At 43.7% G+C, this 13,366-nt stretch overlaps 1 protein-coding gene across 5 annotated transcripts in view; it reads left to right on the top strand.

Moving 5' to 3' along the window:
- Window positions 1–13,366, top strand: part of TRPC3 (transient receptor potential cation channel subfamily C member 3) — a 61,027-nt gene that overhangs the window by 24,959 nt on the left and 22,702 nt on the right. For all 5 annotated transcript variants that reach the window (XM_039320144.1, XM_039320143.1, XM_039320146.1 and 2 more), the window contains exon 3: window positions 740–925. In XM_039320144.1, the coding sequence (XP_039176078.1) occupies window positions 740–925 (186 nt within the window). The remainder of the gene's footprint in view (window positions 1–739; window positions 926–13,366) is intronic.

Raw genomic sequence — 13,366 nt, 5'->3', positions numbered from 1 at the left:
ATCTTGATGCTATTGTTATCCATATAAATATTAGAAAAATCTTTATATTCAACTTTATATGGATTGAGAATACTAAGAACTGTATTTGCTCAATGTTGGTAAAAGGAAAATATTATTGGAAGAACAGAGGATCAAGGAAAGGTATTTCTAGTTAGTATGTTGATTATGAAATCATAGAAATTAACTATTATTGATTGTTGTTAAATATATGAACCCCGACAACACATTGTTTACCAAGTACTAAAGATTTTTATTGCAGAAATCAATAAAACATATTAAAACAAAAGAATCTTCACCTCGAATTGTAATATGTAAATGCATGACAATGGACATGTTGAGCCTGTCTGTTTTGCTTTCCTTAATATTTGCTCTATACTTTTAAACTTGTAAGCTAAAAATCCTTGCAGGCCTGAAGCTGTGTTTATCTTTCCAAAAGTCCTCTATCACTGTGTGTGTCATAATCTCTCACACCTACCGAAACATCATTCTTTTGCAATTATTGAAATTTTTCCATTAACAAATAATTTTATACGTAGATGTTTTTCTTAATTATCGTATGTGTATGCATTTCTGTGCACTGTAAAATATCACTTAAATAACATGAAAAAAGACAGGCAAAGAATCATTTATAATTATGAAAATATGTCCAAGACAGGAAGATGGATAACCATTAAATTATTTAGGACAATGCTTTTATGTGACTTAAGGGCTCAGAAGCTGTCATATTTCTGTCTTCTAGTATGATTATCGGAAGTTGTCTATGCAATGCAAGGATTTTGTTGTTGGTGTCCTTGATCTCTGTCGGGATTCTGAAGAGGTGGAAGCCATTCTAAATGGAGATTTGGAAGCAGAGCCAGTTGAAATTCAGAGGCATAGAGCTTCCCTGAGTCGTGTCAAACTGGCAATTAAATATGAAGTCAAAAAGGTAAAGAATTGTCTTTCAAACAATGTATCTAGTGAACTCTGTCACAAACCTGCCTGCATTAATAATCTTATACATTTTAGTGTCAATTTTAGCTTTGTGCTCTGTTGAAATAACATGCTGATAAACTGATGTCAAAGATAGGAGTGAAATTGGCCTTTTTAAAATTAAAAGATGGTAGGCACTGTCATACATAATCCAATTAATACTGTTCTGTGTATGTCTGTTTTTGGCTATTAAAACATATTTAAAGCTAGGAAACAACCATGTTGTGCTTCTACTTTCAGCATCAATAACAGGATTTGGATTTTTTTTAATAAATAAGAGGATGCTGTATTCTTATTTTGGTTTTAATTCCATTGCCATTTAATTCAAATGTAAATATTTGGATGTGATACAGGCGATTATTTTACTACCGCAAATGCCAGCGTATAAGGCGACTTCCGCAAGCGCTGAAATCGGCGCCAAAGACGGGGGTCGTCTTATACGCCGAGTCGTCTTATACGCCGGAAATACTGGTAGTTTCCGGCGTATAAGACGACGTTCTAGGAATGCGGCCTGGCTATAAAGACGCGGGTCATCTTATATGCCGGGTCGCCTTGTACGCCGGCATTTACGGTACATATATTTCTATTCCATTTAAATGCACAGGGCTTAGAATCTGGATGAACTGTCAGAGTAATACAAATGCAAAATGCATCAGATAAGATGGGTAAATGGCTGATCTCCTTCTCCCACTTTGGTTTCAATGCATCAGATAAGATGGGTAAATGGCTGTTCTCCAGCATGAAGAATGGAGATCTACGAATGGGTTAAGTGTATCCTCCAGCCCAAATTAGACCAAATCAGTCAAGTTGCCACGCCTGTGCTGGGCTGGGTCCCGCCCCAGTTTCGATTTGGTCTCAGCCTAGATGGACGTGGTAAATTGGCTCCCAGACACTTTCAGAAAGCAGGTTGCACACATTTTTTACTACATTCGTGGATTCTTCCATTTACCCTCCATCTGATCAGCACTGGGATCAGCGCTGTTCCAGATCGGTAAAATCCTTGCGAAAGTACTTCGTTGTTTTAAGCAGCCTCCCAGGACCAGCTCAGCTGATCGTCGTGGCTACCGTTTTGAGTACTGCGCAGCGATCGGCTCATTTCCATTTTCGGCTCCTATTTCTCTCTTACCAGGAGACAAAAGAGGCTACTTCTCGATAGATTAACAGCCCTCGCTTCGAGGATCGCTCAGCGATTGCCACGGCTGCCATTTTGGAGTGCCACACGGCCAACGGCTGTATCTAATTTATTAAAATTTTTCTGGCACTTTTTCCTTGTGGATTCTGACTCATTTGGGATCTCTCCTTACCGGAGGCCTGAAGAAGAGCAGATAGCTTCATTTCAATCTACATTGCCGGGGGACTCAATTTACACTCAGTTCTCTGAGGCTCAGTTGTTGGGACATCAAATTTATTGCGGCTGCTATTTTAGAACGTGGCAGAACTTAGCTGGCCAGAACTCCGGATGGAGTACCAGTCCAGGTAATTCTGTGGCATTTCCACAAACAAAGAGTCAGGATACCATATTTAGTCAGGGCATCGAACCCAGTTTGAATTGCCAAGCATAACTACCTTTATCAATTGCTAATTATTGCTCGTGGGCCTCTTCTGCTATAACTTGTTTGCCACAGTCTGCATCTAGTGGATCGGCTGGTACCGTTGGAGCCGCCACTGAGACATGTAGGATCCTGTCACTAAAAGAACACTTAGCTTTGACAGTAGCTCGTCACCTCTCTGGCCATCACTATTAGTGACGCACGACATTCGTCGCTAAGTGTGACTCCGAGCTTGCCGGTGTGCCGGACCTCACAGATCCACGTATAGGCCAGTCCCACCTCGGTGGGCCGTAGCCACATCTCTTGCAGACCGGGACGCTTCAGCATTCCGCTGAAAACTCCCGATTTACAATGGCGGATAACACCGAGCCACAGGCTTCCACCTCTGGTGGACATACAAAGCATAAGTCATCCAATCCGACAGCAGCTGCAAGAATTAAGGCCAAAACCAAGGCCAGTTTAGACAAGAGGGCCTCCAAGGTGGCTGAAAAACAGGCCGGCTGCAGACATCGTGCCTTGGAGAGGCAATTTTCATGGGCCCAAAAGCTTGCGGTAGAGAGGATGGTCAGCTCACCCCCGCCCACTCTTGCGTCGCCTTTGGGTGGCCCACACATCGTGTCCCCCATTCCTACATGGTCTCCAGAACAGAACACTGCCCAGGGCCCTTAATGCAGTCTTGGTCAGGATCACCTTTTCCTCTTTGAAGAGGAACCAGGGTCTCGAGAACCCAATCAGGTACCAGAGACCACCTTTGAACCATCTGCTGCGCTTCTCAGGCCTCTAGAGAGGCCGTCCCTTGCGGGCCATCTACAGGCCACAACGGCTACGTTTACCCCCACTGCAGCGGGACTTTGGCCAGTAGAGCAACCATCCTTCACTGACCAATTACAGGCCATGACCTCCCAGGTGGTTGCACAAGCAATGATGTCCACAGTGCACCCACAGGCGTCCCTTGCCCCAGTGACCTCCCTGGCATCTCCGGTTCTCTCGCAATCCAGTGATTATCACTACCCGCACTCAGACTCACCCCTAGACTCGTGGGAGTGAGGTCTCAGATTATGTGGACTATGGCCACGTGGAAGGTCAGAGGTCGGATGATGAGGAAACTTCCTCGGAGGTTCCCCCCCTTACAGGCTTGTTCAATCCCATGTTCTTTTCATCTCTGCTCCGCAAGGCCTGCGCCACCGGTAAGATCGGCCCGGAGCAGCCCTCGGTGCCTGAACAGCTGCCTAGTCAGGACACCAACCCGTTGTTTTCCGAACCGGTGGTCAAACATCAACAAATCCCTTGCCCTCCCATGTTTTTGAAACCCGTACAGGGACAATGGGGATGCCAGGCACCTTCTCCACCCTCAGTGGGATCGACCGTAAACTGATAGATATGGTACCGACACTAAATGAGGCGCTGGACATGCCTGGAGTGGATGAGTCCTTAACTCCTTTGTTTTCAGATTCCAAGGTACCAGGGGATATGGCAGAGGCATTGAGAACTGAGGACAAAAAATCCGAGGTTTCCCTCCGCAGGATACACCAGGCTTCGGCATGAGCAATAAGGGCGCCCTCCTCAACGTCATTCTTCGCCCGGATCTCCCTGATCTGGCTCCGTGAACTCCAAGCTAGAATTTCTCCAGAAGAGGTAAGGGTCCATCAGGACATAACTAAGTTACGGGCAGCCTTGGAATATATGGCAGACGTTTCTCTTCAAGTGGCCAGATTATTGGCCCCTGCCATAGCCTCCAACATCGCCGCACATCGGTTGTTTTGGCTCAGGAATTGGAGAGTTGATACCAAACACAAATGGTGAGTGGCCGCTGCCCCATACTACGGCGGGCATCTCTTCGGTGAGGCCCTCACCTCCTACCTAGTAGAGAACAGGGAGAAACAGAGGGTACTTTACCACCTCTCCAAAAGGTCGGACCGACGGTTCTTCCTGTATGGCCGCTGCCCCGCCTTTCAGTTGGGACCAGACTCAGTGTTGGGGAACATCTCCCAGCCCTTTCCGGCAGGGCCGGACCGCTCCTTGGACCAGTCCGGCTACAGGGACAGATCCAGACAACAGGTTCAAACAAAGCGGCCCTTTTGAGGCAAGGGAGGCCATCCTTTCCGTAGACCAAAGTGACTCGGGGAGGATCTCTCCCATAGGTGGCAGACTAACCTACTTTATCCACCAATGGGAGAACACAACCACGGACGTTTGGGTGCTAAGCACCATCAGAGATGGACTGTCTCTGGAGTTTGTGACAAGACCTCCACGACATTTCATTGCCTGCCCCCCGTCAAGGAATCCTGTAAAGCATGGAGGAGCTGTTAAGCATAAGAGCCATAGAGAGGGTGCCAACAGGCCAACTAGGTCAGGGTTTCTACTCCATCCTTTTCATTGCCCTGAAGGCCTCAGGAGGTTGGAGGGCGATACTAGACCTCAGAGGCCTAAACTCCCACCTCTCGTATTGCAAATTCAAAATGCAAACACTCCAGTCCATTCTGGCCAGCGTCCAACAGGGGGACTTCATGACATCGGTAGACCTTACAGAGGCATACCTCCACATTCCCATCCATCCGAGTTACCGATAATTTCTCAGGTTCAGTTATTCCAACAACCACTATCAATACAAGGTTTACCGTTCGGCCTCTCATCGGCTCCCAGGGTCCACCAAGGTCCTAGCGGTACTCGCCGCACATCTCAGATCAGTACCGATCCGCGTTCAATGTTACTTGGACGACATTCTAATCCAGTCATCCTCCACTCTGAACTTCCAAGCGGTCTTAACCTTAACTATAGGGATGCTCCAGGACCACAGGTTCTCGATCAACTTTCCAAAGAGCCACCTGATACCTTCCAACCGCTTTTTGCACTTGTGCGCGATAATAGACACAAACCTTTGCCAGGTCTTTCTGTCTCGGGAGCGTCAGGTCAGCATTTGAACCACAGTCCTCAAGATCCGCAGGGAGCGTGTAGTGTCTCTGGCTCTGGTCTCCCAACTATTGGGAAAGATGATACCTTGCATTGCTATAGTACCTTAGGCCAGACTACACGCCAGATACCTTCAATGGTTCTTGCTCCCGTTCCAAAGACTGGGCACAAGCTCTTCCACTCAAAGAGTACGGGTTCCATCCCAGACCCTCAGATCTCTTCAGTGGTAGACCTCCCCAGCGTTTGCCAAAGGGTCCCTATTCAAGGAAACCATCTGCTGACCCTGACCACAGATGCCAGTGTGTTTGGCTGGGGAGTGCATCTCCAATCTCAGTTGGCTCAGGGCCGGTGGCCCCGGCTGGACCTGAGGCACAACATCAAGTGGTTGGAGCTCAGAGCTATACATCTAACCCTTTGCCACTTCCGCAACAAGGTTGCGAGGCACCATGTGCTGGTCCTCATGGACAATGTGGTGGCAAAGGCCCATGTGAACCGACAAGGCGGTACTCGATCTTGGTCTCTCATGGCGAGGCTCAGTTGTTGGGATCCTGGGCAGAACAAAATCCCCTCTCTCTGAAGGCCGAGCATATCTCGGGAGAGGCGAATCAACAGGCGGACTATCTGAGCCGCTTGACAGTAGACTATTCAGAATGGCGTCTGCATCCGGATCTCTTCAGGGAGATCTCGCAGAGGTTCGGTCAACCGGTTCTAGACCTGTTCGCCTCTCCGGCGAACTCTCAGCTTCCACGGTTCTTCTCTCAATTCCCCTCTCTGGGGGCGGAGAGAGCGGACGCCCTGTGCAGCCCATGGCCAGGGGGATTGCTGTACGCCTTTCCCCTTCTCTCTCTGATTCCAGTAGTCATCAGGAAAATGCTACAGGTGCGGGCAGAGGTGACATTCGTTGCGCCACACTGGCCGAGGCAACCGTGATTTCAATGATTCAAGCCTCCCGAAGGCCGGCGGCGAATCGCATTTATGATGCCATGTGGAGGAATTTTTGTCACTGGTGTGAAAGGAGTCACTTGTCTCTCTCGGAGATGACTGTTCCACAGCTCTTGGGACTGTTTGTTGGAGGGCGTGGATAAGGGTTTAGTGCCCAACACTATACACAGACAGGTGGCGGCCCTTTCCACAGTGTTCACCTGTAACAACTCGGTGCCGTTGGCTCAGCACGCCAGGGTCCGCTACTTTTTCAAGGGAGTCACAAACAGCAAACCGCCCGTGGTCCATCATTATCCCACTTGGGAGTTATCACGGGTCCTACAGGCCATTACCGAATCGCCCTTTGAGCCCATTAGAACCTGCAAACTACGGTCCTTGTCTCTCAAGGTGGCCTTCTTGGTTGCGGTTACCTCGGCTAGATACATCTTGGAGCTGGCAGCTTTTTCTGTCAGAGAGGACTTATGCGTCCTTCACCAAGACAGAGTGGTCCTGCGGCTGGACCCCTCTTTCATTCCAAAATTAACACCATGTTTCACAGGGCACAAGAAATCATGTTACCGGACTTTTGTCCTAACCCGTCTCATGACTTGGAATGGCAGTGGCATACTCTGGACGTCCGCAGGGTGTTGCGTTATTACTTCAAGCGGACAGATGCTTTTCGCAGGTCGGAAGCCCTTTTTGTTTCATTCCAACCTGCCTCTAAGGGTCAGAAGGTCTCTTCTGCTACCATTGGCAGGTGGATCAAGGCCTGTATCACAGGGGTGTATCAGACGTGCTCCTTGCTGGTTCCGAATCATCTGACAGTGCACTCCACCCATAGTGCCGCTACATCTGCTGCATGGGCTACACAAGTGTCCATAGATGACATTTGCAGGGTGGCGACGTGGTCCTCGGCATCCCCTTTTGTGCGGCATTAGAAGCTCGATAAGTTTGCTTCTGCGGAGGCCTCTTTTGGCCGACAGGTGTTACAGCAGGTAGTGCCGGCGACGGCGACACAGGTCCAGTCTGCTTCCCACCCATAGGGACTAGAGGGCTTTGGTAAGTCCCATTTGTGGATTCTCCATTCTTCATGCTGGAGAAGGGGTGTTGAACGCCTTTTCTCAGCATGATGAATGGAGAATCCACCCCCATCCCTTATCCGCAGTCAGGTCCAGTGTTAGGGATCTGGGAGCCAGCACGTCATACAGTCATTAGCTTCGCCCAGCACAGGCGTGGCAACTTGACTGATTTGGTCTAATTTGGGCTGGAAGACACACTTAACCCATTCGTGGATTCTCCATCATGCTGAGAAAAGGCGTTCACGTAAGATAACACCCCTTCTCCCTCAATTTTTCCCTATATACTTCCATATTTCTCTGGGTTTGGTTTTAGACTTTGGTTCACTTTGCATTTTATGCCTTTGGGTTCTCTAATTTATTCTTTGCTTTCCAAATATTTTATTGGGATTTCCAGATTGGTATATTCTTGCTGCCTTAAACTGAAAATAGAAAAGACCAAGCTTGCAGTTTTTCATCCTGACCATCCTTCTGTTTTTTCCTTCTCCTGCTTCCTTTCCAGGATTATTAACTGTGGCATCATTAATGGAAGTTCTTAGCAATGAGAAACTTTCTCTAAATCCTTTCACTGATAAAACAACAAGAATCTTACAGTTTTAATCATTATATCCATATCTCCACTTTATTCATCACAAAGTGACAAATGATCAGGACAACATTCATCACCAATGCTCAGACAATAAAAAGCACATAATAAAATATAGATAAAAATCCAATTCCAAACATAACATACAAATACACCCATACTTATATGCACATACAGACATGCATTCGCATATATTGAGCTGACATTTTGTCTGTGCAAACCATGCTTAGATTTAACTATAATAATAATAATAATAATAATAATAATAATAATAATAATAATAATAATATTGCTATATCCAAAATAACGCTTGCCTTGAAAAATGCCCACCACTGTTATACCAAGTGACCATATTGTGCCACTGTTTTCAGAGTGGAATGCTGCTGCATCATGCCCATACCAAAATGCAGCTTTATTATTTCCAGTTAATTTCTAGAAAAATTTTCAGGACTGAAACAATGGTGTTTGGTTGTAGATCATCTTGAATTTGTATCTGTTATGATGAGATGTGTGGAATATTTCTAGACAAAAGTTAAAGAGAAACAAATCCTTGCTAAGGATAAGTTTCTATTTTTTTAAAAGGAACTACAGTATAAAAAAATTAAATGCCAATGCTTTCTGGGTACATTATTGATGGAAGATTACCTTGGGTAATCCTGATACTCTACTGGCAGATGATTACAGGATGGAGCTACAATGACACCTGGATTTATGACACTTGAGTGGGTCTGCATTTACCATTACAGTATATTCTCAGACACTGCATGCTTTTTCATGGCTTCTAATATAAATCTCCATGTGTTAAAGCCAGTCACTCATTCAAGAAAGCTTTCTGAGATGCCCCACTCTGATTAAATGATGTGGATAATGTCCTTAGACTCATCCATTGTTAAAACAACATTTGATGCATTTTAAAGTTCTTGATTATATATGTGGTGGTCAAGGACTTTTTATTTTGAGAGAAAGTGTGCTAATGGAACACCTGATTCTTTGACTAAGCATATTTTTTTTCCATCTCATCCTATACTATTTCCTTCCTGCTCATATGTTTAATGGAGTACAAATCATCTATAGGAAGCCAAGTTCAATGGTGTACTTAATGACTTCCTTCTGCTGGCGTGGAATTCCTTGGAAAAAATGCTGATAATTCCTTAATAATTTGCATTTGGCAAAATAGGGCAAAATTAAGAGTTTAGGCAGTAAGATAATATGAGACGGTCCATAACATACACAGCCCTAGATGAATTTGAAAGATACAGTTATAAATGTGCATGCTCCTTCCCATGAAAAAAATGAATATATGTTCTTAAGGCACAGTTTAGCAGAAGGCCTTTTTTTGGTTCTCAAATTTTACTACTAAAGTCCTGTTTTTGTAATACTGGAGAAACTTTTAAACAGCATTACAGTATGTGCGTGTTCATAATCCAGTGAAATCAGTGTATTGAAAGAATGCTGTTAAATATGATGCTTTAATATTACCCTTAAGGAAAAAATGCCCTAGTAGCAGTTAATGCTGTGAGCTGATGAGTCTCTCAGGTTTGAGTAATACTGTTCAGTAGAAAAAAGAGCTTTCCTCACAAAATTGATATCTAAATTGGTAAGAATGGATGAGTGGTTATCTGGAATTCACTGGAAACCTTGGTGATTGTTACTTTCTTTTGTTCTTTTCAGGATTTCATTGATGGAGGTGGTGAATGGCTGTAGATAATGCTATAAGGATGGGTTAATGAACTAGGCTCATCCCTGCTGTCAGTGAATCTTAGTTGTTTTTGTAATACAAATAGTCCTCAGCTTATAACCATTCATTTTAGTGACTGTTCAAAGTTACAATGGTACTGAAAAAATGTGACGATTTTCACAGTTACAACCGTTGTGGTGCCCCCATAGTCACGTGATCAAAATTTGGGCAGGCATATACTGTATTTATGACAGTTGCACTGATCCGAGGCCATTTATAACCTTTTCTGCTGGCTTCCAACAAACAAAGTAAATGAGAGAAGCTAGATCACTTAACAGCCTCCTAATTCACTTAACAACTGCAGTGACTTGCTTAACAATCATGGCAAAAAGTGCTGTAAAATGGGGCAGAACTTACTTAACAACTTCTGGGCTTAGCAATAGAAATTTTGGGCTCAATTGTAGGTTTAAATCAGTGCTTCTCAATTATTTTCTGTCATGCCCCCCTAGGAAGAAGAAAACATTTCGCGCCCCCCGCGCGACTGTAAAAAATTTTTTTCTGTACAGAGGACCGATTTCCGGGTCTAAAAGTCACACGGGCGGGTTTGGCCAATCAGGATAGAGCATCATGTCTATCCAGTCGGGTCCTTTGCATGTGTCACGTGCGTTGGCGGTCATGTTGTCCTCCGCATCGGGCTGCCGCTTGCGAGTGAGTCGGATGATCCGATCTAGAAATCCAATATGACAGTATTTGCCGAGGTCAAACGAGCCCCCCTTTATGGGGGCGCGCCCCACTATTTGAGAAGCACTGGTTTAAATTAACATGGCATGTTAAATACAGATCATGACGATGTTTTTCTTTTTTATTTATGCTAGTTTAAGCCCAGTTATTGGGATTGGGACAAGTGGATGGAACTCTATATATGCTACCTGCTCAGAAAATTTGACTCCCTGATGTATGAGGGATTAAAAAGAAGGAAAAAATATCAGTTGATGCCAAAACTATTTTATCTTTATTTTAAAATGCCTGTATAAGTGAAATGGTTTTGCTTTTGCCATAGAAGAGTGTAAGATTAATTGATTCAATTTTCTTCTTTCAGTGTGTGCTGATCTTGACAAGGGTAGCCCTTTCCCAAAGAGTTTTACAGCTTACTTGTATTTGAGCATTTTAAAAAAGGCAGATGTAGAGTAAATTGGGTGTGGACATCAGGGATTGTAGTCTGGAATAACTGGAAGACACCAGACTAAGAAAAGGAATGGTATGATCTCTGACTTCATTATAAAATCAGGTCTTGAATTATAATTATTATGTTGCTGTTAATTAAACTTGTCATAATAATTAAACTGAACTCTTGAGTTAGCTAAATTAAATAAAAAGCTGTGATTTTCTTGCAATGATTGGATTCTATCTATCTATCTATCTATCTATCTATCTATCTATCTATCTATCTATCTATCTATCTATCTATCTATCTATGATCTATCTATGTCTATAGATAGGCACACGTTTCTCTGTGGAGTCCTTGGTTCTCTCTGAGCTTGGTTGTTTGCCTGCAGATGTTTCATTACCTGACTAGATATCTAAAGCAATGTTTCTTCTATGACATTGGGAAAACTCATCTATTGAACATTTGCAAAAAGAAACAAACACACACACACACACACACACACACACACACACACATTTACCTGTCTGTAAGAAGATTCCTTACAGAATAGCGATAAAATGAAATAATATGATAGGAGATGAAGTCAGGGATAGGGCACAGCTGTCTAGAACAGAGCTTTTCAACCGGTGGTATGGGTACTACCTGTGGTACATTGGCATCTGGCAGGTGGTACACGACCATCCTAGAAAAGTAGCGGGGGAGGGGAATGAGCTGAACACGTGGCAGCACCGCACAAGCCTGAGCGAGAGATGGCTGGAGCTGCAGGGCTGTCAAAGCTCAGTGGAAGCGCCAGGATCAGCGCCAGGCTCCAGCTGGAGCTCGGCACTGATCCTGGTGCTTCTGCTGAGCCCTGAAGAAGCACCAATCAGCTGGAAAGCAGCACTGATCCTGACGCTTCTGCTAAGCCCAGAAGAAGTGCCGATCAGCTGGAATGTTGCAGCATGTCCAGGGTCTTGTGATTTACATTCAGATGCTTGGCAACTGATTCATATTTATGACGGTCACAGTGTCCCAGGGTCATGTGAAGTGATTAAAACCTGCTGCAACCACCCAGCAGACGGGGGGAATAAAAACCAAACACCACCTCACCCCTGCTGCCAATCCTCAACAGAAATGCTCACAACAATGAAAACCTCGGACAGGAGGAAGAGTGCGGCTGGGCGGGCGGGCAGGCGTCTTGCTTGGCTTTGGCTTGGGGGGCACTTTTTTCAGTGCCATTGTAAGTTCGAAAAGTCATTAGTGAACTGTTGTAAGTTAAGGACTACCTGTACTTCATCACTTTTTTCCTTTTTTTTTTTTTTTTTGGTCATCAAGTTTTTGACACCTTGCTAGGTGACTGGTGGTACTCGGATATTGCCATATCCTAAAAGTGGCACAATGGGTGAAAAGGTTGAAAAGCCCTGGTCTAGAATGCTGAATAGACCCGCTCTATATTGCAACATTTTGTTTGAGGTCTCACCTACTATTTTGCCATCTATATATCCCTATTGCACATAAACCAATTTCATTAATATATTTATAGGCAATTACTGCCCTCTAAATGAGAAAAAACAATCATATAATGACCAAAATAACAAATCCATTTTCACCCAAAGAAAAAACAACTGTTAACATTTTAATGCTTTATCTCCAATCTCATTTGAGCTTTTTGAAGTGTTACTGTGATGTTAGCAACTTTGAAACATGCTAAATAAATATATCTAATAATAGAATAGAATGGTACAATACGAATTAATACAGTAGGAAGTCTTTAATAGCATCAAATATTTGGAGAAGCTTATAATTTAATCCATTTTCCTCAAAAAAACAGTGTTATATTTAAGTGGCAACATGCAGATTTATTAATATACAGTTTTAGAAGCTGATAATCTTACAAAACCACCAACTTGTACTGGCAACATAATCAAAAGACACAATTTTTCTGTCATACATAATTTCCAGTGAGAATGCCAGCATTACTTAATATGCAGAGCATAGGGCTTGGGATTTTTCTAATTTTTATAGATGCCTTAAATTATAAGTGTAGTTTATAATGGAAATTAAAGATAATACCTGAACCTTATTAGCCATTTCATTATTGGTTTGATGGAAGATATTGTATTTATTGGACTTTGCTTTAGTAAACAAGCTACAATCCAACTTGGACAATGGATCTGTCAATATTATAATAACTAATGTGTTTCTCATTAGGCTGCCTCTGTTCTTTCTGGATGTTTTTACTAAAAACAGAGACATTTAGCTTAGAGTATCTTTTCAGACTGCTAACTTAAATGGACCTAAATAGCTTCTTTGTTATACTGTAAGTGCTGTCTTTGCCAAACTGAGACTGTATGCTCCAGCCACTCAGAAATCTGCCTAGATAGCACCATACTGTGGACAATTGTGCTAGGATTTTCTACATTCAAAATATGTATTCTCTCCCAGCTACAAAATTTGAAATAAACCCTTTCACTGGTACAACAAACACTTTATATCTTGCACTAGAGCTTTGATTTATGAAAATAGAAC

The sequence above is a fragment of the Crotalus tigris genome, unplaced genomic scaffold, assembly GCF_016545835.1.
Source record: "Crotalus tigris isolate CLP2741 ecotype Arizona unplaced genomic scaffold, ASM1654583v1 scf7180000023625.2024221, whole genome shotgun sequence".
Lineage (NCBI taxonomy): Eukaryota > Metazoa > Chordata > Lepidosauria > Squamata > Viperidae > Crotalus > Crotalus tigris.
The sequence above is the reverse complement of the archived record's forward strand: the minus strand, read 5'-3'. Positions and strand labels throughout refer to the sequence as shown.